Genomic DNA, 26,541 nt, shown 5'->3' on the forward strand with positions numbered 1-26,541 from the left:
CCCTCTTCCTGTCAAAATGGGACCCATGCACAATTCATTGTTTTTTAAGCAAAGAGCTGCTGATGATTTGATGTGCCACGGACTGCAATCATAGCATCAATCATCATTAGAATCTATGCATGATAAAGTATTGATTGAGCACAAATAAACTCGAGATTTTTTGAAGATAATATTCAAGACAAATCCATACATCTTTGATAGAACATAGCAAGAGTACTAATTCATTAGATTTTTTTACATATGGTAAAACCTCCTACTCACCGGAGTTCCAAGTCCTACACTTAACATGGATGCTCGCATTTTAAATTGTGCTACAGTTATCAATATCTGTGACTGCAATTTCTCGAAGTTGCTTATGGGGTAGAAATATCAAAAAGAGGGCCAATGCCAATATGATATTACAAACGACTCTAAAATTCCGTCTTGAATTAACATTTTTAGATAAAGAAAAATTCCGGCATTGAACGTCCACATGTGAATGTCTACAGCCAATTGTTACAAGAGCTTTTAAACTCTAAATCTCAAACGATGATCTTAAAACACAAGAAGGAAAACTGTAAAATAAAGAAAGAAATTAAGAAGACTAAGCTTCAATTCTTCTCTTCGTCCACGTTTTATCCTTGTACAGTGTTAGTGCAACACCAAATCATCATATCTATCGTCTTCTTAGAAACTTGATGTTCGAATCATCTGATGCCGCTGAGGTAACAAAACCATACCAAGAAATCTCCAAGGCAACGCTCCAAGAAGAAAATAACGTCAAAGACATCATCGCCACCTCATCCAGCAAGATAGAATTAGGTTTTCACCCGAAGACCCACCATAAGTCGCAAGAAATACCACGACAACGCCTTAGAGTGAAAACTCCACCATTGTCGACACCGATACAAGATCGGGGAAAGGCTTTCGCCCGGAGTTCCTGCCCAGCAGCACCACCACCCCAACGTGAAGCAATGGTGATGCCACTATCGAGATTGGCCTGAACGATGGGGCTGTACGCCACCAGCCGCGGCTTGCGCATCAGCGCCGCCTTGCGAGCCAGCATGGCCTGCGTAGCGGCGCTCGGTCGGAGCAGAGTGACCCCCTGGGGAGGAGGGGGCACGACCTGCGTGGCGGCGCATAGGGAGGAAGGGGTCCTCCGGCGACGCCTCCACGGTCGCTTGCCACTGCTGCCCCCATCCCACCATCTCACCAGCATGTTGGGCGAGGCCAGATCCAGCCTCACCGGCCCTGGATCCGGCGCCGCTCGTCACTACGCCGGGCTCGCCGAAGTCCGCAGATAGCAACACCTCGGGGAGCAGGAGCACCAGATCCGGCCCGGAGTAGCACGGATCTGTGCATCCCCGGCATGAATCGGCAGCCGCTCCGCGCAGCCGCAGCCGCCAGTCATGAATTAACATATATGTATATATATCACCCCCAAAGCTGGTATTGTTGGCTCGTTATTGATAACTTTTGGGGAGCTGGGATCAACCGTCTTTTTCTAAACATTGTTATCATCATGTCAATCAGATGTTAGCACCAAATCTTAAGGCAATGACCCTCTCACAGTAGACAATGGAAGACGAGTTCCACGTGCTCCGTTCTTTAATGGCCATCTGGACCTACACGATCGACATGTACGTTGGCCGATACTGATGATGTAGTGTGTAAGTGATGCTGCCGGGCCCCATAATACATAGCCACCTGCTGGGCATGAACGGCCACCCAGCTAGTGCAAACTGGTACGGTGCGATCCACATTATGGATGCCATCATGCATGTCACTCGTCACATTGCTCATGGTGAGTGTGTACATACAAAATATAGTTTCATAATATATTGCCTCTCGATTTGTACAAAATAGGTGAAATCGAAGACAAAAAACCCCCTTCCAAACAATCACGTAGAGAGCGGTCACTGCCGGAGAAAGGCACATCAGTGCCGGTCACAGGAAGCTTTAGTGCCGGTCACAGGACCGGCACTAAATGGCCGGCACTGACGTGGCAGTCGGTAGTGCCGGCTATATTGACCGGCACTGAAGGGCGAGTGTTAGTGCCGGTCCGAAATACCAGCCGGCACTAACGTGCCCGACCCCGCCCGGCTCCTGGCAGCAAGGTTAGTGCCGGCTGGTATAACTGGCCGGCACTAAATCTTTTTTCCTATTTATCTTTTGTTTTTTATTTTTATACGTATGGCTATGCGTATTTCTACCGTATGCGACTACATAATCGTACTTTTTGCATTGCACAGTAATATTAGGACAGCATATTACACTAATATTATATATATATATTCATCATGTATGGAACAGTTAGGAGTTTAAAAGTATTTGAGATATTACAAATTATTAAGAACATCAACTATAGTAATTTATCAGCTTCCTCGTCGTCGGATCTTTTTTGGCGACGCTTGTACGGACATCGCCATAAAATTTGCCCTTAGGATTTATGACTTCATCGAGCAGGAATCCGCATATAGCTTCTTGAATTGCTCTGATCCGAGCCATTTCAATGAGTTCTTCTTTCATCCGCCAATGCTGTTATATTTTTCGATAAAAACATGAGAATAAAAGATAATAAATTAAAATGATGAGCAGATGTGATTGTGCTCACGTACATTGAATGCCTCCACTGTCATTTGCCCTTTTTCACTTGCAAAAGTGTTGATCCACTCGCATACGTAGTATCCACATAAGTTGTTTCCTTATTCCTGTCTCCAACACTATAGACAAATGTGGGTTACGATATAGAATTTTTCTGATGTTTATTGCGAATGACATTAGTAGCGAGAGTATATTCATACCGGAAAATCAATCACCCAACAAAGAGACTCGATTTCACCTATGGGCAAGCCTATGTGTTTGCGGAGGTAGCGACGCCATGCAGTATTTACCACCTCGATGAGATCTTGGTACTTTGATTTATCTTGCCTTAACGAGTCGTACACCAAGACCTTGCGCTCGTCAATCCGAATACAAAGCAATATCCAATGAAAGTTGTGCATATACATACGCATAACCAATTAATGTTGATTATAATAGTTATTAAATAGTATTATTAATACGAAGGGATTGAAAAAAAGAGGCTAACAAAGAACGACTCACTGATGGTTGTATGGCAAGAGAATGAAGGGACACATGCTATTCTTACGCAACCCCCTGTATATAACATTGACTATTTCTTCAGGCTTTTGCTCTACCGTTTTCTCATGTATAATATCGGGGTCGAAGAACCCGACGTTATGGAAGTTCTTCTTTCGGCAAATTTGAATTTTTGACCTACGGGACACAAGAAAAACGGGGATCAGTCAACACACAAGGCTAAAAATAATAAAACGAGAGACAATACTCACATGCACCATACACTCACGAGGGACTTGTGAAGGGCATCTTGATGGTATAAATCGTAAAGTGCTTCAAACTCGATATATACATCATCTGCCCCCCGCCAGAAATGCTCATCTTTAATCCGGGCTGGGAACATCTCTAATTCATTAGCTTTAGATTGCACGGCATACCATTTGTGTAACTCGGCCATTCTCGTTGGTAGCAACTCTTGCCATATCAAAGGTTCACCAAGTACAAACTTTTTCCTGCCGCGGGCATTCTGTAGGGCCTCCCCAAGCAACTGAGCCCTTGTTAGATCAGTTTGCAATATCATCCCAGCCATGGTCAACGGATCTCTTGATTCATCAGGACATTTTTCACGCGGCACTATCAACGGAGGGATCGATTGTTTGGACTGCTCTCCGAGCTGGGGAACGGTCTTTGCATTGATCCGTCGATTCTTGGGGTTGTTGTAGCACTTTCTGATCTGCCGATCATAATCCGACTCCCTTTCTTTCTCCTTGGTGGGATCTTTAATGAAGTGTTTAATGAAGTGTGCCTTCGCAACCGGATCTATTTCTGGCTTCTTGTTCGCAGCCTCCCTCAGTAGCTTGCGCTTCAGCAAGAAGGTTTCAAACGATTCTTCTGCCTCTTTCTCTTCTGGAGCCTTCGCTTTCTTCTTTCTTTGCTGCTTATGAGATGGCTGGACCGAAGGTACCGTGTATGCCTTCTGTCACTGACTCTGATTCTGTTGTGCGGCTGGTGATGATGCCGAAATTGGCTCGCTTTGTGCGGCTGGTGATGGCGGATCCATGCTTGGGTCCCGTGCAGGCGGTGGAGAAGGTGGGCCAACACTAGGATTCCTGTCATCAGCTGGCGTACTTTGGCCACGCAATCCATGTGTGTACGGCATGCTGTAGTTCCGTTTCTTCAGGACCTATAGGGATCGGGAGGTCCAAGTCTTCCCAGCGTTCTTCAGTAATTCGGTCAACAAAGACTCTGGCGAATCCTTTAGGAATTGGCTGGCAATGTATTGTCCTGCCTTCTTCTTGGACTTCCGCATAACCCTCAGCACAAACTTTGAGCTTTTTCCCATAATGAACCAGAAGCTCACATTGGGTCATAACGGGGATGTCGTCGATGGGGTCCCTCGTTCTGTCGGCACCCAAAGTAGGGTGCTCTGTGGAAGCAACACTGCTACAACGCTGAGAAGGGGTGCTGAACTCCACATTGGCAGCTGGTTGGTCCGAGCGTTGCCCAACTGCTGCCTCAAGTGACATTATCCGGTTTTCTAGGCTACAGATCTTCTCTGCCACTACTGCCTTGCTTCTGCATCGGCTTCGGTAGGTTTCGAGATCTCCGGAAAAGCCATATTTCCATGGAACTACGCCCACGCCTCGGGTCCGTCCAGTGTGTTCCGCATTCCCAAGAGCGTAAGTAAGCTCATCATTCTCTCTGTTGGGTTGGAAGGTTCCTTCTTCCGTACGCCTCATTGCGTCGTCAAGTCTTTGGGCAGCCTCTCTTAGTACGTCGCTAGTCACAAACATTCCAGTGTCGGGGTCTAGTGTGCCTCCATGAGCATAGAAGTAATACCTTGCTCGTTTGGGCCAACTCAAGGTCTGCGGTATGATTCCTTTTGCAATTAAATTATTTTCCATCTTTTCCTATTTCGGAACAGCAACCTTATAACCTCCAGGCCCAAGTCTATGGAAGTTTATCTTTTTGCTAGCATTCATTTTGCCTTGAATCGAGGCTGCCATGCTGTCAGCACTGTGCTTGTAATTCACGAATTCATTCCACCACTCTCATTGCTTCTTCCAGACTTTATCAAAATCTGGTGCGAGGCCCTTGTTGACAAAGTTTGCCACCAATTTTTTCTTGAACGAGCCGAACTGAATTGCCATCTTCTGAAATGCCCATCCCTTTACTTTGTCAGCTTTGCCTGGGGGAAAGTTGAAGTGCAACGACACCTCTTTCCATAACAAATCTTTCTTTGAATCTGGCACGATATCTTCAGGTCGATTAGAGACTTTATTTCTCTTCCAAAGCTTATACTTTACGGGGACGTTCTCCCTAACAAGATATCCCAATTGATTTACAAAGGTCGTCTTAATTTGACCAGGGGCTAGTGGCTCGCCGGTTGCTTCGTTGATCTCCGTGATGGTCGTACATCCTACCATCTTCCTCTTGGAGCCACGTTTCCGTTTAGGCTTTGTCGATCCTGATGTCTGAAAGAATCGCAAATTTATCAAGCGGGTTGCTAGCAACTAGTGGACGTCGCGGCAGGTATTGACAAAATTTTTATCCTGATGCCTGAAAGAATCACTAAATTTCATACCTCGGCTTCCTCGACATTTTCTTCTTCCTCCCCACTAATATCTTGCTCCTCGTCGCCATGATAATGCAAGTTTAAAAATTGGCTGCCATCGTTCTCGTCCTCATGAAACTCTGGAGCTATGTGCCCAGTACTACCACAAATGAGCTCGTGCATTAACTGGTCTTGGTTGTCCGTAGGATCCATTTCCACTACCCAAAACAATAAAAAAACATTAAGTATTTTCTAGTACTAATAAAATGTATGTATTTGCAAAAATATTGTAATAATTACTGTGCACTTAAATGCAATCATTTACCGAGTAAACAAAGCAACCATACCATATTTTAATCCAAAATAAGTTAATATCTTTTACAACTGAACAAAACAAATTCCTGAATTTATATATACAGAAAAGAATTATTTAGTAACAATTAAGAGACACCTCTTCGCGCGAGGTTGATGGCCCGGCCTGCCCCTTCTCCATGCTCGGGCCTCCCATGTGCGAATCGGGGCCAGTGCATTGCCGGAAGATCAACAGCATTCACCCTGGACAGAACAAATAGCTTTCACCCTGGACACTGAAGATTCTTTGATACCTGCGCATTGCGTCTCAGACTGAATAGCTTTCACAAATAATTCTGGACTAAACTACATGGGCCCTTACACACTGGACTACATAGGGCAGATATAAAATGGTTCTTTTCATTTAGGTCGTAAACCATTTTCTATAGGGCAGTCAGGCAAAGTCTTTGTCCTTATATTGGTCTAACCTCTGCGGTTCAAGGTAGTGAATAGCAAGGTAAGGCATTATAGTGTCTAAATAATGTCACGTGTGCCAAAATGGTACACAAATACATTGGTATCTTTGTCAATTTGCTGGCCGACTGGGGCTTTCCGCGCACTAAAGACAAGTCTTGTGGCCACATATGCAAGGAAAAAAAAAACCTTAGCCATCTTCTGCTCCGCCTAGACTCAAACAGTTACCGTATTCTTCTCTTTAAATTGAAAATGGGAAGTACTTTGAACTCATTTTCTGACTACTCTTACTATACATATAATACTTCCACCATTCTTTTTTTGACAGACATTCATACTCTAACTATACACGTTATCATATGTAATTAATCACGTCGTCATGCACTCAAGTTAAAGGAAACAATTTTCCACGAGGACTCTTCAGTATTGGCAACATCATATGCATACATTAATTTTTCTTTCTAAAAGCAAAATAACTGTTTGCTAGTGATGAGTAGTGAAAAATATGTCTAGGATAATGCGGCATGCTAACATGGATGACAAACTGGACGAGGGACGAGATTAACCTGAAAATAGAAGTTGAAGGACTAAATTGATCTAACTGAAAGTTAAGAGACGGACTTGATCTTAGGATAATAGTTGACGGATAAATATACCTATTTTGCCTTTTTCTAAATGAGTTACTTCTCCACGAGTCAAAACAGCGGTATCCGTACCACAACAGACAACTCAAATAAGACTATTAAAAGATAAAATGTTCACCTCAAACAAGTTTGCTTCTCACTTCAGCACCATGCTCACCTCAAACAAAGGAACTCAACTCTCAGACATCATGGCATGTGTGCCTAACAAGTTTCAAGTGGCAATCACATTTCCAACACTAATCATAAAACTACAAGTACAAATCACATGTCAGTTTGCTCATGCCCCCATGATTCCCAACGCGAAACTGAACATGCAGCAGCAAAGTGCACCCGCCCAAAAGAACACTGCATGCTCAGAAAGTGACCGTCTTAAAGCTCTGGCCAGCTATCATATTGATGCTTATCACAGATTGTACATGCTCTTTCCTCATGCAATCTTTCTTTCTTTTAATTTCTATAAACACTACAAGCTAGTACAGAATTGCAGAGAATCTGATGATACATGTGAAAACCAGCTTGTGTAAACAAGAGCCAACAGAATACACATGTAAGGTTCCTCTTTCCTGATTCCATATCGGTAAGCGTGGTAAGCACAGAAAATTCTATAGCAAATTCAAATTGACTCAATAAGCAAATGAATGCACCTTCTTTTCTTTGATGACCATACAGGTCCCCACTGACAGCTCAAATGAAACTTTTAATATTTCTAACTAACATGACAATTGACGACCGAGCCAAGATGCTACCAGAAGGAAAAGATAAACTCTGGAATTTTTCATTCGGATTATTCTTCAATCCCTCTACCCAATTCACATTTATTTTGCAGACTGGCCATACTTACATTAACCATACCTTCTTAATCCTTGCATTTGGACCAACACCGAAGTGCAACACGATAAACTCAGCATCAACACAAACTAGTTTTTGTAGTGCTAAACAATCATATGATAGGTAACCTAGAGTCCTGTAATATTATGGGGGTAAATAGTTATGTCGACAATGAGAAAAATACACGAGTGGAAATTAAGTTGTTTCTCAGAAGGCAGTGAAAAGTTACAGTCTTCCAGGACAACATACAAAACTGATTAAAAACAAATGGCCATGAAATCTAAATTACCAGAATCAGACTAATTACCAGGACACTGGATGACAAACTGGACGAGGGACGAGATTAACCTGAAAATAGAAGTTGAAGGACTAAATTGATCTAACTGAAAGTTAAGAGACGGACTTGATCTTAGGATAATAGTTGATGGATAAATATACCTATTTTGCCTTTTTCTAAATGAGTTACTTCTCCACGAGTCAAAACAGCGGTATCCGTACCACAACAGACAACTCAAATAAGACTATTAAAAGATAAAATGTTAATATTAGAAATAGATCTATCAAAAGAATGGATAGAGCACAATGTAAAACTGATGCTAATTTTACTTAATATTTATGGGCCGCATGTATGATGCTACACCGTCTCGCAAAATTAGGATCTACATCACATTTACGTGTACAATAGACAAGCTAATGCTTGTCACTAACATTGATGCTGGTTGTAGTGATAATACGGATGGACCAAAACAATTACTTTTTTTACATGGGCTTCACCATGGATATATAAGGGCTTGCCTTCCCTTCCACATGCTAAAGTTGTAGATCTTTACATTTCAAAATATATGGTTGTATTAGCGCTACAACTCTTATAAGTCTTAAAACCTCTAATTTATACTCTAGCGGCTTCAAGGATAATGCACAAGACGATCATATGCCCCCTTGAGTGTACCCAACTATGTAGAGATAATAAAATGACACTGGTTTTATGACTCGTCAAATTGCATGCTATAGATAACTTCTTATGTGTAATCTTATCCAGAAGAAGTGCTTCTTATATAATACTGCCGTATTGTACCATTAATCATTTCACTTTAGAGTTGTTTTCTTTTATCATGTGCTACAATTGCTCAAGCAGCTGGAATAATTATATGTACACTAAATCCCAAATACTCTGGCCTCTGCAGGTTTGTTGTGATAGATCTTTCAGCAGGCCCTTGTACATATGGGAAAATAGAAACCGAAGAAGGCAGTATCAGTTATAGATCAATGCCACGGCTATCTCAAATAATCTTCCCAAGAGGACTTGCTGCCCCTAGTGCTAGTTGAACACAAGATATATTCATTGGGCAGCCTGTAACTGAAACATTCATTTCTTGAGTAATTAGAACCAAATGAGGTTTGCTAAGTGACTGATAACAATTTAGTTTAATAGCTGTGGGAAAGAAGGGTTCTGTAACAATCGAGGTGATGCATCTATGGAAACTTGAAAAATGTCTCGTAGAGGACAAGGTGCTCACCGCGAATCCGTTTTTGCGATCGGAGGGCGAGGAGGAGGTCCGGAGGGAGGGGTCGACGATGGGGGCCGGAGCTTCGGGCGCCGCAGCAATGGCGCGAGGACGCCGAGCAGTGGCGCGAGGACCTCGAGGCGGCAGGGGCAGCTGGGCGGCCGGGCTGCGCGGAACGGGCCGCGCGCGAGGACGACGAGGTGCGCCGCGGCCGGAGCTTCGGGCGGCGGCAGCAATGGCGCGAGGACGCGGAGCAGTGGCGCGAGGACCCCGAGGCGGCAGGGGTAGCCGGGCGGCCGGGCTGCGCGGAACGGGCCGCGCTCGAGGACGACGAGGTGCGCGGCGGCCGGAGCTTCGGGCGGCGGCAGCAATGGCGCGAGGGCGTCGGGGCGGCGGGTAAGTTGGGGGCGACGTCGATCTGAATTGGGCGAAGGGGCAAATTTGTTGGGGGGATGGCGCGTTTAGTGCCGGCTAACATTACTAGCCGGCACTAACACGCCCACGTGACGTCAGATGGACAAGTTAGTGCCGGCTGGTGTTACTAGCCGGCACTAACACGCCCACGTGACGCGCGGGAATTGGCGCGCGGGAATTGGCCACGCCAGTTCCCATTTACACTAAATTTGTAGTATTCGTAAATTTATTCATAATAGGCTTAATAATTAGAATAATATAACAAAAATTTATATCTTATTTTTAGCTACACAATAATTATAGTAATTATATGTACACAATAATAATAGTAATTGAAGTAAAATTAACGAATATGCAACCATTATCAATTATGTGTAGCGTAAAGGGTTTATATGTGTATATGTTTCTGTTATTCATAATAAATCGAAAACATTTCATTTTGATCCATGCAAAATTCTTCAAAAAACTTTTCAATAGTAGCCTATACAATGATGTAATCAATTCGCATATTACTTGATTATTTGTTTGTAATTTAATGTTTCAATGCTTAATGCAAAATTAGTGAATGTAAATAATATTTATACCATGCAAAAATATAATATTATCTGAAGATGATATTATGTCATAATTGGAGAAATAGTATCAAGAATTGAGATAAATATGATGCGGTGCGTTACATTACATCACTGATTGAGAGAATTCAATACATAATTTATATAAAACTACTACTCATTATCATTATCTACTGGAACATTGATAATCTTCCTTTTGACGAAAGTGCCTTGAGCGTGATCACAGTGTAAGTAAGGTGTGTCCTCTTTGGATAAGAGGATGCTAGGGTCAACGTCAACTGAGAATGGAGGAAAGTCATCAATCTGGTCATAATCTTCCGAATTGTCCGAAATATCCTCAACTCCAACAACTTTTCTTTTTTCTGGAAGAACTATGTGCCGTTTTGGCTCATTTCCAGCCGTGTCTGCTTCAGGCGTCTTATCTGACTTCTTCTTCGGTTTGCTCGACATGTCCTTCACATAGAACACTTGTGTCACATCCTTGGCTAGAACAAATGGTTCATCTTTATATCCAATCTTTTTAAAGTCAACTATGGTCATCCCATACCGGTCCTTCGTTACGCCTCCTCCAGCCACCCATTCGCAACGAAATAAAGGGACAACTATGGGTCCATATTCAAGTTCCCATATCTCCTCTATGACACCATAGTAGTTGTTCTTTTCTCCATTACTGTTTACTATACACATACGGACACCACTGTTTTGGTTGGTGCTTTTTTTGTCTTGAGCTCTCGTATAAAATGTATACCCATTGATTTCGTACCCTTGGTATTGCTGGACAGTGATTGATGGTCCCCTAGCCAGCCATTGAAGTTCTTGATCAACTGTGTTGTTGCCTAATAATTTTCGTCTGAACCAGCCGTCAAAAGTTTTTATATGTTGGCGTGTAATCCAAGCAAGATTCTTTTGTGGATTTTCAGACTGTATAATATTCATGTGCTCATCAATATATGGAGCCACCTTGGATGAATTCTGAAGAACCGTGAAGTTTGCTTGGCTGAATTCACTACAAGGGATGTGCACATTACATTTCTTTCCTAGTGTGCCTTTTCCCTTTAGTCACCCCTCATGGTGTGACACGGGGAGCCCAATCGGATTGAGATCAGGAAGATAGTCAACGCAAAACTCAATGACCTCCTCGGTTCCATAGCCCTTAGCAATGCATCCTTCTGGGCGAGAACGTTTACGCACGTACTTCTTCAATACTGCCATGAACCTCTCGAAAGGGAACATATTGTGTAGAAAAACAGGACCTAGAATAGTTATTTCTGTCACAATATGAACTAGAAGGTGTGTCATAATATTGAAGAAGGAAGGTGGGAAGACCATCTCAAAGCTGACAAGACATTCGACAATGTCTTTCTGCAGCTTTATTAGATTATTTGGATTAATTGCTTTCTGTGAAATTTCATTCATGAATGCACAAAGCTTTACAACTGCCAATCTCACATTTTCCGGTATAACACCCCTCAGTATAACCGGAAGTAATTGTGTCATCAGAACGTAGCAGTCATGGGACTTCAAGTTTTGGATTTTCTTCTCTTTCACATTTATTATGCCCTGTATATTTGAGGAGTACCCAGACGGGACCTTGATACTGTTCAAGCAATCGAACATGCTTTTCTTCTCCTCTTTACTCAGATTATAGCTGGCAGGTTTAAATAGTGGCATCCTTTGTCTCTCTTCTCGGGTTGCAAGCCTTGTCGTCCAGCTAGCATCCACATGTCGCGTCTTGCTTCCAATGTATCTTTTGACTTAACATACACTCCCAGAAAGCCTAGTAGGTTGACGCAAAGATTCTTCGATAGATGCATCACATCAATTGCGTTGCGAACCTGTAAGACTTGCCAATAAGGTAGGTTCTACAATATAGACTTCTTCTTCCACATTGGAACATGTCCCTGGTCATCCTTCGGAATAGGTTGGCTACCAGGACCCTTTTCAAATACTACCTTCACATCCTTGATCATCGAGAACACACGCTTTCCATTACGGAACAGAGGCTTACGACGAGTTTCGGGCTCTCCTTTGAAATGCTTCCCTTCGGTTCTTAGGGGTTGATTGGTAGGAAGGAATCGGCGATGGCCCATGTATACGCACTTCTTACAGTGTTTCAAATAAATGCTATCGATTTCATCATAACAGTGGGTGCAAGCCATGTATCCCATGTTCGACTGTCCCGAAAGTTTTGCAAGTGCAGGCCAATCATTGATGCATACAAAAAGCAAAGCTTGGAGGTTGAAAGACTCCTGTTTGTACTCATCCTACACGTGTACACCTTCTTCTTTCCAGAGCAGTAAAAGATCATCCATCAAGGGTTGCAGGAACACATCAATATCGTTGCCAGGTTCTTTTGGCCCTTCTATAAGCACCGGCATCATGATGAACTTACGCTTCAGGCATAACCAAGGAGGAAGGTTGAACATACATAGGGTCACGGGCCATGTACTATGAGCGCTGCCAAACTCACCGTATGGATTCATTCCATCCGCACTTAGAGCAAATCTTATATTCCTTGGGTCGTTGTCAAATTGAGGATACTCTCGGTTAAGGTTTCTCCACTGGGACCCATCTGCTGGGTGTCTGATCATGTGATCCTCCTTACGGTCTTCTTTGTGCCACCGTATCAACTTAGCGTTGTCCTTATTTTTGAAAAAGCGCTTCAGACGTGGTATTATAGGGAAGTACCACACCAACTTTGCGGGAACTCTCTTCTTTACCGGCTCCCCATCAACATCACCTGGATCATCTCGCCTGATCTTATACCGCAATGCGCTACAAACAGGACAAGCTTCCAAGTTCTCGTATTCGCCGCGATACAGGATGCAGTCGTTAAGACATGCGTGAATCTTCTGCACGTCCAATCCAAGAGGGCAAACCATCTTTTTAGCTTCGTATGTTGTTGACGGCAGTTCATTACCCTCAGGAAGCATGTTCTTTACAATCTTTAATATCTCACCAAATCCCTTATCGGTGACACCATTAGTTGCCTTCCATTTCAGCATCTCTAGCGTGGTACCCAACTTCTTCTGCTCCGGTTTGCAACTAGGGAACAACGGCCTTTTGTGATCCTCCAACATCTTCTCAAACTTTAATGCCTCCTTCACAGTGTCACTGTCTTTCTGTGCATCAAGCAACGCCTGACCTAGCTCGTCAGGTGGCTCCTCTTGTGCAACATTTGCTTCACCCTCGTCCATTGGTTCATCTTGAAAGCCACCTGCTTCATGAACCCATGCCCAATCTGGAAGATTGTTATCACCATCGTCATCTTCTTCATTATCTTCCATCATAACTCCAACTTCACCGTGCTTAGTCCAAAGGCTATAGTTACTCATGAAACCATTCAAGGCCAGGTGATTCCATAGAGTTTCTCTTTTCCGAAATTCCTTTTTATTTTCGCAAACACTGCATGGACAACACATTAAACCCTTTGGCGACCTATTTGCCATTGCTGCCTTGAGAAAAGAATCTAAACCCTGAATCCACGCCGAGGTGCTCCGGCTTCCGTGCATCCATTGCCGGTCCATCTGTACAAATTAAAAAAAAATCATGCTCATTATCCCTAAAAACAGGTTACTATGAAGTAATTCAAAAAAATGTAAATGTGTCATAGGCCACCTATCTAGTAAATTGAAACTAAATAGCAAAATAAATTGGCACAATAACATATACACATGTCACCATGAAATAATTCAAAAAAATCATTCTAAATGTGTGATGGTCAAACTATATAGTAATCATTCTCTAAAAAGCAACTAATCAATTCTACCTTGCTCAAATTAATGAACAAATTAATGAATCATGCTCATTGTCCCTCATCCTTAAAATCCCTAAAATTTTGCATAATAACATATACACATGTCCCCGTGAAATAATTCAAAAAAATTACTCTAAATGTGTCATAGTCAAACTATCTAGAAAACCTTCTCTAAAAAGTAACAAATCGATTCTATTTTGCTCAAATTAATGAACAAATCGGAAAATTATGCTCATTTTTCCTCAACCTTAAAATCACTATTTTCTTTATCTAGAAAGCATGAAACAAAGAATAAACACCGTGAAAGAAGAGTGGAAGAAGCTACTAACCTTTGGTGCACTTACATGGGTGAAATCCTCACAAATTTGGGGAAAAATGGGCAGCACCTTCCCTGTAACACGCCATGAGAGTGAGGAAGAGCTCGGTTGGAGGGCTCGGGAAGAAGGAGTGCCAAATGAAATGGAGGGCTGGGGATGTAGTGGTCGGTATATACGGGGCAAGTTAGTGCCGGCTGGTGGCTGTAGCCGGCACTAACTGTGTACGTTTAGTGCCGGCCAGAGCAGACAGCAGGCACTAACTTGTAATTTACCAAGTTAGTGCCGGCTAGATATGCCGACCAGCACTAACGTGCGTTTTGACCGTTGTGGCAGCCGTCTGACTGTTGGGGGGATGGCACGTTAGTGCCGGCTGGAATTTCTAGCCGGCACTAACGTGCTCGCCTTGCACTGTTCAGGCACGTTAGTGCCGGCTCGTTTTTGACCGGCACTAACGTGCTGGTACCGATAGACCGTTTTCTAGTAGTGGGTATCTTTACGTGGCCCACGCCAACGATACACATGTGCCTACCTGGCATGCCAATCCGCATGGAGACAGGGTTTGTGGAGGTATGGACCCTATGGTACATTGCTTAAAATGATTACGTGCAGTTTGAGAGTTAATTATTGACTTATATAGCATATGGAGACAAGTTTAAGGGCCACTCGTACGTTTTATCATATCTTTATCAAATTATATACCATGCATGTTGGTTTATAGTCTGTACGTACAACCTCAACAAAGCATTTGGGTCTAGACCCGTATTGGATCGAAACGATATTATTCGATTCTGATGTGAGCTTGTAGAAATGCACGTGAATTTGCACCAGCTAGTACATTAATAATATTTAACATGAGGTATATATATGATTGAGGTGGTGATTGACAATCCATTCTATATCCTAAACCAAACAAAAATACCATCATGTTCACCAGAAGTTATACCACCAAATCTCGAGACAATTATTACCCTCTCACAGTAAACAATGGAGGACGAGTTCCACGTGCTCCAATATTTAATGGCCATCTGGACCTACACCATGGACACTACCGTTGGCAGACACTGGTGATCCTAGCTGTAGTGTTAAGTGTCGTTGCTGTTTGGCCCTATTAATAGCACCCTGCTGGGCATGAACGGAGACACTGCACCAAGCTAGCGAGAACTGATACGGCGCGATGCACAAGCACAACATGGATGCCATCGCGCCACTCGTCATACTCCTCCTGGTGAGTGTCTTCACATGTATGCATATTTTTGTAGCGGCGAGTGCTAGCACTCATACATGCATTACGGGTTCACTTCCGTCCCGTTCCGTTGTTCTCACGTTCAAATTGAAACGGGAGGTGCCATATACCTATTGGCAGCAGATAGATCGAGAAAGGCTTGTTCTAACAAGATAAATATATTTTCGTTGTCTTAACTATTAATACTAATTGTATATATATATGGATGTTGCATGCGTACGTGCAGGTTAGTGGAGCAGCAGGAGCAAGCAAACATGCAGATCGGTCGGCTGCGGCTGCCGTGACGTCGTCGTCTAGAACGATGGCGCCAATGGAGTATTGGCGAGCAGTGCTTCCCCTGACTCCGATTCCCCGAGCCATACACGACCTGTTGACCCATTCTACAGGTATATGTTAATATGCAGATGAGTCTCTCTATATATATCTCTTTCCCACGACCGAGTGAGTAAAAATTTATTTAACTAGATTTGTGCCCGTGCGTTGCTATCAGTAATATAAATACAGAATCTATCATACAATCACAATCAGATCATGCCACCGTATTGAACTCAACCAAGATTCACAATCTTACTGGTCTTGCCGCTCTCGTAATCATGAGTGATGTCTCATTTATCAGCGTAATCCTCACCTGCACAAATTTTCAATAACTAACTTTGTGGCCTTAGTTCATATGGCGAGTGACTTAAGGAATATTAATCCCCGCAAAGGCCAAACCTCAATCTACACGACAGAGCATGTAATTTAGCTACCCCATCCGGTCATCTAAATGTCATTAAACGTAACTCCTTGCGCTCGTGTGAGGCGCAACCTTTTAAAAAACCTATATGCATATCCAGATCACATGATGGAGCAAATCAGAAATGCTAGGGCGACTGAAAGTAACAACGAGCATTAGTAAAATATTCCGTTTCATCAACTGAACACGGGATCAGACCGCCACCATATTTTCTTAACAGAACTAAGAAGAACTGCCAATCTCTACGAAAGCAATGTGTAATAACTCGGCATTACATCTCTAATTTAGGAACAGCAACCTGCAATGAAAAGTCATGATGAACACACAAACCAATCACCAAAAAAAGGCATACGCACCCTGTATATTTTAACATGTTCTGTGTACATATACTAACCCGAGTTAACAACCAATAATGGATTACCAGCCAATAGAGCTTGGCAGTAATCATATGCACATAATTTCTTGCAGCAGCAGCAGCAGCAGCTGCTGCTGCAGGTTGCAGGCCTAGGGCCCGCCTTGCAACTAGGCCAATTGGGGCTGGATGGGGCGGACCTGACCTGAGCCAGATGCAACACGGCTGTAAGCAGCTTCCCTGCAGATCTGCTCGCCCTTAATATGCCACCATGTCAGTGCTCTTGATTGCCCACCAATAATCTGAAAGGAAGCTTAATAACATATTGTAAAATAAAGCAGATTAATTTATTTAGCTTAGTTTACTTTTGCCAACTGGATCATATCAAGCGATAAGCTATGCCTTGTCCTGGCAATATTTTCATGAACTATGGACATGAAAACATGGGTTAGCATATGCGGAAGACTATATATCACCGGCGCTACATTTCTTCAATGTGTCGCCTGAAAAGTCTTCCACGTGGACCAACTATGCGAATTCAGCCCACGAAGGATGTAGCGGCCCGACAACAAACTTGTGCTCAGCAACCAGCGCATACCCGGGCTTCATCATGTTCGGCCCAATCTGGCTAGCTGATCGGCCACCAGACCAATCTGTTAATGGGCTGAATTTTCTTTCTATAAGTAAACATTAACATTAATATTCAGACATCAATATCGTTACAGCACAAAAAATTACAGTGTATTGACCTTGGACGATCTATCCTTTGTTGGCGTACGAGTCTTTCTTCATTTTCCTTTCTTTCTTTTTTTCCTTTTCTTTTCTTTTTGGTTAATGTTTATTCATGTTTGTATCTTATTTTCCTTTTTTCTGTTTTATATGGACTAAGCATGTGACTGCTACAAAGACATTGATACTTGACCATTCTTTTTTTTCTGTTCTTTTCTCTTCGTTCTTTAGACCTTTCTAATAATTTTTTGGTTTTATTTTTTATTCCTTCTTTCTATTTTTTTGCCTACCTTCTTATCTCATTTTTTATTTAGTTTAACTTTTTCCTTATTTTCTATATTTATATAACTTTATCTGTATACTTTATTTTCATAGATTATAATATTTTGTACATGTCCGTATTGTATTTGTGGTACAAATATTTTCCCTAAGTTTGTATACTTATTTTAGGTGTGTAAACTCGATTAGTGCAATTTGCTCTAGGTATACAATACTTTGTTATGTGAATTTGTCTATTTGTTCAAGAAGTACATATATTATTCTCTAAGTTAGTATATTTTGTTTCATGGGTACATAGTTTTATTTTCTGATTTTGTATAATTTGTTCGACACATAAAATTATTTTATTACATGAGTTCATACAATTTTACATATACTTATCTTAAATTTCATATAGCTTGTTCCAAGGATATACACATTCATTCAGTGAGTTTGTACAATTGTTTGATGCGTAAATTTTTTTTGTTCCCTATGTTTGTATAATTTGTTTATCATAAAATAACTTCTATCTTTATAAAACAACATTAATCAAAACAGTTATCCAAACATAATCAAGTGGGGGCTTATTTTGGATCATGTTTTAGAGAAACATACAATGGTACAATCGCAATTTATTTGAATATTCAGTTAAGATTTGTGGTGTTTCTAGTTCCAAACTTTTTTTTCACATGAGATGATATCATCAATTTATTAGGTTACGGATGCGTATCAATCATGAGATTCATTGCGATTTTTGAATCCGACCCAGCAGTGGGCCAACTGGTGGACACTGGGCTTGCAGCAAACTATTATGCGCAGCCTGAGTAACACAGGTGGGCTAATGGACTAGCTGGGATGCGCAAGTTCACATGATGGAAATTTTTTCTGTCACGCAAGTGATGCATAATCGTGCCCTTTGCATATACCCCTACTTGGCTAATAACAGAATTTTATTCTAATGCAGTGCCATAAAAGGAATAACAGAATTTTTATCGGCTAGAAAGGAGGAACCATTTTAGTGGAAATTCTCTAAAATTTCATTCTAAATATCATGAAAGTAAGTTATTTTCATCAAGTAATCTAATGGTTGAAGGACACTCGAAGGGGCTGCCCCGCTTTGATTTTAGAAGGTAGCAGGGCTCCAACCCAGCTTTACTGGATGAGAGCAAGCTCTGATTGCCAGTAGCCTGCGAGAGCATCTGTGGTGAGCATGGTTAGGGAGAAGTTTTAATGGATACGAAAGTACTTTCTCCGATCACGGAATAGTAATGAATAAGAGGGATAATTTTTTAGGTTATTTATAAATATTATCTATCATTTACAAAAATTAAGTTCAAAGTTCTTTTTCGAATGAATTTTAATTATGCACTGCCCAAAACTATTGTCGGTCAATTATTTCTATAACATATTATTAATATTAAAAATTACATCATTAGGAAGTTCTTCTGAAAATGAATCCAATTGTATCAATTTTGTGGCACATATATAATTTACTTATTGTGAACTAATTGTTAGTAAAACTATAGACTTGGATAGTAATAAACCATCATAAAGATGTATTGTATAATTATCCATGTTTCATTTCAAAACTAGAAATTTTCAAAATTTCATAATAATGCACTATGTCCATTGTATATATATTTGTTTAGCTTAATTAGCTTTCAATGTACAAACTTTGTTCGCATTAGTTTTTTGTTTCCATTATATTTGACTTATTATTTTTCAATCCCAGATTTATATTTCACAATTACCGACCACTAACCGGGACTAGACTATATTGCATGATTTAAATAGGAGAAAAATAACATGACGAGAGGATCTTTAGCCTAGTGGTTGGAGCACCTGAGTAGCATCCATCAGGTCTAGGTTTGACTTCTTGTGAAAGCGAATTCAAATAAGCTATAAAAACCTATATGAAAAAAGGTAGGGCACCATGCCGACTTTGATAAAGAATCAACATATTTTGAGCCTCTTACAAATGTTCTTGTACATAATGCATTAAATTCCCACCATTGGTATATTATTGAACAATTATGTTTATATCTATAATTCTAATTTATTACTAGAAAACAAAAGGTTCATAATAGTCATCTTAAAATTTAAGTCCATGCTACATATAAGAATTTATATCACTGGACTAACTTTGATCAACATTAAATATTCAAATAAATGATAGGATAGTTTTGTTCCAATTTGGCTTTTTAATTTCATGGGCCATGATTGATAGTACCATGTTTGATATAAGGATTTTAAAAGGAATTTATAACAAAAATTCCATATTTTATATTCCCAACCGTAAATTGTGTTCAAATTTGTATCTTTGCCACTAATCCAACCTAATAAATGTAATATATAAGAATGTACAAGATAAAAATATATCTATAGCTCGCGTAAGAAGCTTGTTACTATGAACTAATTATTATATTTTTGGCGACATTATATTTATCATCATTAATCCATATAGTCCAATACTCATTTGTAATATTTGTCATACATGTATCAGTGCATGTCTCTCAGGATAGCAAGGGTGTTGCTCAAGGGAAGAACACTGATGCAATGGAAAATCACCAATCACAAGGGGAAGGATTTGTAAAAGGACCACAAAAAATTGGAAAAGGGAATGAGGTAGAAATGAAAATGCAATTTTCTGGTGCACAGTTTAAAGAGGATGAAAATGTCTTGATGTTGAAAGGGATGAACAACCATTTTAATTTTTATGGGACAAACGCCAAAGAGGACTTAAAAAAGATTTCAACGTCATATACCTCCCAAATTCAGAAGGCTCCAAGAAAGACCACTGAGTCATATGGATATCAAGGTAACAAAGGCGGTCTAAGAAAGGGCACTTTATCATACAGGTCCCAAGGTGAGGACTTAAGAACGATCAGCACATCATATGGGTCCCAAGGTGAGGATTTAAGAACGGTCAGCACATCATATGGATCCCAAGGTGAGGACTTAAGGACGGTTAGCATATCATATGGGTCCCAAGATGGGGACTTAAGGACGGTCAGCGCATCATATGGGTCCCAAGGTGATGACTTAAGAACAGTTAGTACATCATATGGGTCCCAAGATAAGAATTTAAGGACGGTCAGCACATCATATGGATCCCAAGGTGAGGACTTAAGGACAGTCAGCGCATCATATGGGTCCCAAGGTGACGACTTAGGAACAGTTAGTACATCATATGGGTCCCAAGATAAGGATTTAAGGACGGTCAGCACATCATATGGGTCCCAAGGTGAGGACTTAAGGACGGTCAGCACATCATATGGGTCCCAAGGTGAGGACTTAAGGACGGTCAGCGCATCATATGGGTCCCAAGGTGACGACTTAAGAACAGTTAGTACATCATATGGGTCCCAAGATAAGGATTTAAGGACGGTCAGCACATCATATGGGTCCCAAGGTGAGGACTTAAGGACAGTCAGCACATCATATAGGTCCCAAGGTGAGGATTTAAGGACGGTCAGCACATCATATGGGTCCCAAGGTGAGGACTTAAGGGCAGTCAGCACATCATATGGGTCCCAAGGTGGGTACTTAAGGACGGTCAGCACATCATATGGGTCCGAAGGTGGGGACTTAAGGACAGTCAGCACATCATATGGATCCCAAGGTGAGGACTTAAGAACAGTCAGCGCATCATATGATTTCCAAGGCAAGGACTTAAGAACGATCAACACATCATATGGTTCTCAAAGTGAGGACCCTTCATCAATGATCACGATATGTGACCACAAAACAGGTGTAAGTGAGAAAGATGAAGCAAGTAAACGTGAGTTCCTTTTCTGGAAAATTGACATATACTTTATTATTCTTTTATTCACTTTGTACTAGCTAGCAGGTTTGTAGAAACCATTCTTGGTCTAGCTTTTTATGTAATGTTAGTAATATTTTGAGTTATGCCATGATATATATGACACCATAAAACAAGTACTTGTTTTTTGTGTCCAACAAGAATAACAAAATGACACCTAACTTCTTGGGAACATTTGAGTTTGTACATATGTTTTTTAATCCAGAGTCAATTTTGACTAAATTCTTAAATATACACTTTTAGTATCATCTAGAGTAGAGGAATACTTGAAGAACAGTAAATTGCATGATGGTGTTGTAGGTCTGTAATTTGGTACTTTTGAAATGGGATGTAAATTGGTACTTTTAAAATGGGATATAATTTATGACCCCAAACTTGTTTCAGGGGATAGGCATGACCCCCACGTTCACAACCACAACAGCGGCAACAAGCTTGCAGACGTGTTTTTCTTCCACGACGTCCTACGGCCAGGGTCGGTGATCACGCCGACCATCCCTGTGACTGCCACCCTGCCGTCGCTGCTACCGCGCCGTGAGGCTGACTCCCTTCCGTTCTCCTCTGCGCGATTGGGCGACATCCTTGCCATGTTCGCTCCCGCATCCCTCACCATGGAAGATGAGATACGGACGACTCTAGACTCCTGCGAGCACCCACGTCCACTCCCAGGCGAGAAGGCCGGCTGCGCCACCTCCCTTGAGTCCCTCGCAAGGCTCCCTGCTGCCCTACTCGGCACACGCGATGTTCGCGCTTTCTCCGGCGACATGCCCGTCGACCCGGCGGGCACGACGGCTCGACGGGGGAGGTACAACGTCACGGCCGTACGGAAGCTATCCGAGTCGCCGGTCGCCGCGACGTGCCATGACCTGACCTACCCCTATGCGGTGTTCTACTGCCACACGACCAACCAGGTGGCGGCGTACCAGGTGACGCTGGCGGCCGAGGACGGCAGGGCGCCGGCGATGGAGGCGCTGGCCGTGTGCCACCTCGACACATCACAGTGGACCCCCAGGCAACCGTTCTTAGTGGCGCACAATCTAAAGCCAGGTGACGTGGCGGTTTGCCATTTTCTTTCTAAGCTCAGCATCATCTGGGTCCCGGCCGGCGAGCAAGGAGGCGCACGTGAGGCCTGGTAGAACACAAAGTACCCGTGGGCATTTGTGTGAGCTCTGATCTATGGCTTTTGTTTGTAACGTATAAGGAACACACACAACGTGGCTCTAGTACTAAATAAAAGCCGCGTGAACGGTGTTGTGATTGTGATTTGTTTAAGAAACGTGTTGTGTTTGTTATTTGGCTAAACAATTAGTCATGTTTTGTATTTTACCTAAGCAACTGGTGTTTAATAGATCTGAGACTTCTCTTCTGGTATAGCGGCAGAAGCTCGCATATCAATAATGTATTAAACTTGACCTTCTGTTAAGCTAGAAGAACAATGGTATCAGTTTCGTAGATCACTTATCACAATTTTGTTTGGGAGAAAGAGCATGGATCACAATTATGATGCCCTCCTGTTAAGACAAACGGGCATCCATTATTAGTTTCAAACATACTCCCTCTATCCATAAAAAAAAGAGTGTAACTTTTTCATGAGGCCATTTTGAGGATTAGACATCTCAAGTGCAAGTATTGGCCCAATTGTCTATTTTTATTTTAGTTTCCAGTTATTTGCTTGTTTTCTACTGTTTACTCAATTGAGCAATGGTGTTTGCATTGGTGTGCCATGGAACGCATTTCTGCAACTGGTCTGCCGTGTATCTACAAGTGATGGTTCTTTGAATCATCTTCCAAGCCTGATGTTGGGTGCAATGGGTCTGTTTCAGAACAGGCGGTTTCTCTTGTAGTTTTGTTTCCCTCCGGGAGAGTGGTAAATGGCTGGCTAATACAGTAGGGATTGCCTGATATAAGAATTATCCTGCTGCTCTGACGCTCCTGATGTAAAAAAGCAAAGGACCGGGGTAACGCGCCACACGATGTGTAAATACAAATCGCATGATCGTGCATCTTCCTACTGTGTATGTGTTTGTGCGGCCGGACGTCTGAAGCTAGTGGGAGCAGGGAGTGATTTGGAAGGCATGCCACTTTTGGAGGATATCATCATTGACGACGCGTGAGCAATAAAAATAATAGCTTCTTTTTCCAAAAAAAAAAGAGCATTACTCTGTCATGAAGCATCTGTTACGTTTTCAAATCCGTTTGCACCGCCATGTTCCTTACACCAAGATCTATAAAATAAGATCCTCATTTGATGTGTTTGAAATTATTTTATGAACTGTCAACTTATATTTAAAGTACAATAGTAACTTATATATATATATATATATAATGTATAGCAACTTATGTTTTGGAGATAACAACTTATTTATGTATATTAGTTAACATTTGTGTAAGTTATATTGTTCAGTGTAGTACCTTGTCTATTTAGTATCACCTTTAACTTATGTAGATAATTCGTTCAACTTATTTGTATCAATTTATATATATGTAGAACATGTAATAACTTATATGATGTTACATCTTATGTCGATTGTGCGTATCAAGTTATGTACGGACTGTATAGCAACTTGTATGAAATGTCTAGTGGCAGATATATGTAGGGATCATGGATAGACTATAGAGTGTATCAACTGTCGAATTAACTTTTGTAGCAATTTATGTATACAACTTCTTGCTAGTTTATATCCAAAGGTGCTTCACACTTAATGCAAAACTAACTACCGCACTTAACATAAGTTGTCATCATATAAAATTTAGAGTAAAATATATCGGAGGTCTATCAACTTGTAAAAGGGTGTCACTCAGATCCATAAATTCTGAACGCGCATTTCTGAGTCCCTAAACTCTAAAATTTATACCATTTAGATCCATATCCCTCCACGTAGGCATCTAGCGCTGACATAGCACACTTTATCTCCACTCTCATCCCTCTCCATCTTCCTCTGTCTCCCTGGTCTCTGGCTGGGGTATTTCGTCAAGCAGGTTGCAGCAGGCAAGATAAGCTCCGGGGGATGCACAATTTGGCAACCACTCCGGCTCTTGCCTTTTGTCAAGCAGGTTGTAGGCGAGATGAGCGCCGGCGGATGCACAGTTTGGCGGCCTCGCCGGCTGTTTGCCGCACTACGGCGGCGCGGCGCTGCCGTCGACCCGCCGTGAAAGTGCGGCAGGGAGGCGGGGCAGAGGCAAGGGGGAAGCAAGGGGCCGGCCGGCGCGCCGCATGCGGCCATTGTGCCGCCATGTCGTTGCTGTCCGACCCGCTCGCGCCGTGATAGCTCGCGGAAGGCATCCGCACCAGAGACTTCCGAGCGCGGGGACCATGCTCATCAACAAATACCTCAGGAGCAAGAGCCCGGCGGGCGGAGGCAGAGACAAGATGACGCCAACGTCCGACTGGGCCAGCTGCGACCGCGATCCCTATCTGTGCCTGCCCAGCTGCATGCCGGTGCGTGCCAAGCGGGGACCGCGCCGACACCATCCGGGAAGAGGAGTACCAGAACCTCCCTGCCATCCACGTCGCCGTCGGCGTTGGCGTCGTCCGTTGCGTGGCAGCCGCCCTTCTTCAGCATCGCGTACAAGTCCATGAGCTTGCGGACGCAGGTGCAATGCGGGGACGCCGTGGCGGCCATCGGCGCGATCGTGATGAGACGCATCATGTGTCCCTCAAAACACTTGAGGACATGGTGTACTGGTGTGCAGCCGCTAAAGCTAAAATCACCCGCAACCTGCTCGATAAAATGCCTAGCCAGGGACCATGAGAAGAGAGAGGAAGATGGAGAAGGGATGAGAAAAGGATGTCTAGTCAGTTGGACACGTCAGCGCTAGATATCTACGTGGACGGTATGAACCTAGATGACATCACTTTCAGAGTTTATGGATTTAAAAATATATTTTCAAAGTTTGTGAACTGATACTTTCGTATAAGTTGACGAACCTCTCATACATTTAACTCTAAAATTTATTTCGAAACATATGCATCATTGGTCTAGTTTTATAGGTCTCATCATAAGAAATGTGTTGGTGCAAATGGAATCAAAAACAGATACTCTGAAAGAAAGTTATCAGATTTTTAAAAAGTAAAACAACGCATGGCATGCATGCAGCAGGCAGACCACCCGGAGTCTTTCCGGACTAATTGGCATATGATCCAGCAACGCATGTGCACATCTCCATTTGACCCAACAGAGATAATAAGATTCTATTTGGATCACCTAGGACGACTAAAATTTTAGGTGACTATATATTATATTACCAAATTTTAGTTCATATTTGTTTGGATTAATGAATTAAACTTTAGATGAGACACACCGAAAATGTATAATATATAGAAATGACCTTTTTGGCTTTGGACTATGTTGCTGATGCGCCTGCATGCGCATAATGAGGGGTAGTTTAGTTTTTTCGCAGTCCGCTGGCTGATTTAGTCCAAATTAGATGCGTTTTGAGGACGCACAGAGTAAACATTAGTTGAGGTGAAACTAAAATTTTTAGTCTATATTTTAGTCCGTAGATCTAAACGGGGCCTAAAGAAAAGGCTTTTGGAGTTAATACGCGGGCCGTACGCCGCATGGTATAGGGTCACTGGTCACAACAGCAGCGCAGTAGATCGTTACATAACTTTTTCGTAATAAAAAAGGCTTTTGGAGCTAGAACACAGGCCACGGGCTGCGTTGTATTGGGTCGCCATATAAAACAGCAGCGCGACTGAATACCGGGATTCCTATTTATCTATTTATCTTTCGGAACAAACTATTCCATTTGCCTTGGAATATTTGAGATTAGTGCAAATTCCTACGACGGACGATATCATGCAACGTTGTGCGCAGGCAGGGTTTGGGATAGAGCTGGACACATGTCGGCGTTTGAGTGGCTGCTGTGCATGGGTGGTGGAGAGATTCCTTTTGGATTTGAAACTTTAATTCTATTTTTCTTTTAATCTATAAATACGTTTTGGATTCCGCTTGAACCATGGTGTTACTGAGAATTTATGCAA

The 26,541-nt window shown here is 42.2% G+C and overlaps 2 protein-coding genes across 4 annotated transcripts in view; both read left to right on the top strand.

Moving 5' to 3' along the window:
- Positions 1-15,559: 15,559 nt before the first annotated feature.
- Positions 15,560-22,925, top strand: LOC112888383 (polygalacturonase-1 non-catalytic subunit beta-like). 3 transcript variants are annotated; one of them, XM_025954588.1, is made up of 4 exons: positions 15,560-15,641; positions 15,886-16,045; positions 20,238-21,515; positions 21,942-22,925. In XM_025954588.1, the coding sequence occupies exons 1-4, from the start codon at positions 15,591-15,593 to the stop codon at positions 22,688-22,690; spliced, it is 2,238 nt and encodes a 745-aa protein (XP_025810373.1). In that variant the 5' UTR covers positions 15,560-15,590; the 3' UTR covers positions 22,691-22,925. The 3 variants fall into 3 exon arrangements, with proteins under 3 accessions (XP_025810373.1, XP_025810374.1, XP_025810375.1); XM_025954589.1 differs by having other exon boundaries at positions 20,238-21,500; XM_025954590.1 differs by having other exon boundaries at positions 20,238-21,485.
- Positions 22,926-24,484: 1,559 nt separating this feature from the next.
- Positions 24,485-26,541, top strand: part of LOC112889295 (RNA polymerase I termination factor-like) — a 28,232-nt gene continuing 26,175 nt past the window's right edge. The window contains exon 1 of the mRNA XM_025955853.1: positions 24,485-25,388. Coding sequence (XP_025811638.1) covers positions 25,343-25,388 — 46 coding nt within the window. The 5' untranslated portion in view covers positions 24,485-25,342. The remainder of the gene's footprint in view (positions 25,389-26,541) is intronic.

Source organism: Panicum hallii, chromosome 4, assembly GCF_002211085.1.
Source record: "Panicum hallii strain FIL2 chromosome 4, PHallii_v3.1, whole genome shotgun sequence".
NCBI lineage: Eukaryota > Viridiplantae > Streptophyta > Magnoliopsida > Poales > Poaceae > Panicum > Panicum hallii.

What these genes read in the sequence shown, in the direction of transcription:
- LOC112888383 (XM_025954588.1), top strand. Translation starts at nt 15,591, where the DNA reads ATGCACAAGCACAACATGGATGCCATCGCGCCACTCGTCATACTCCTC. An exon ending in CCTGTTGACCCATTCTACAG is followed by an intron (nt 16,046 to 20,237) that starts GTATATGTTAAT and finishes TACATGTATCAG; the next exon opens with TGCATGTCTCTCAGGATAGC. An exon ending in GAAAGATGAAGCAAGTAAAC is followed by an intron (nt 21,516 to 21,941) that starts GTGAGTTCCTTT and finishes AACTTGTTTCAG; the next exon opens with GGGATAGGCATGACCCCCAC.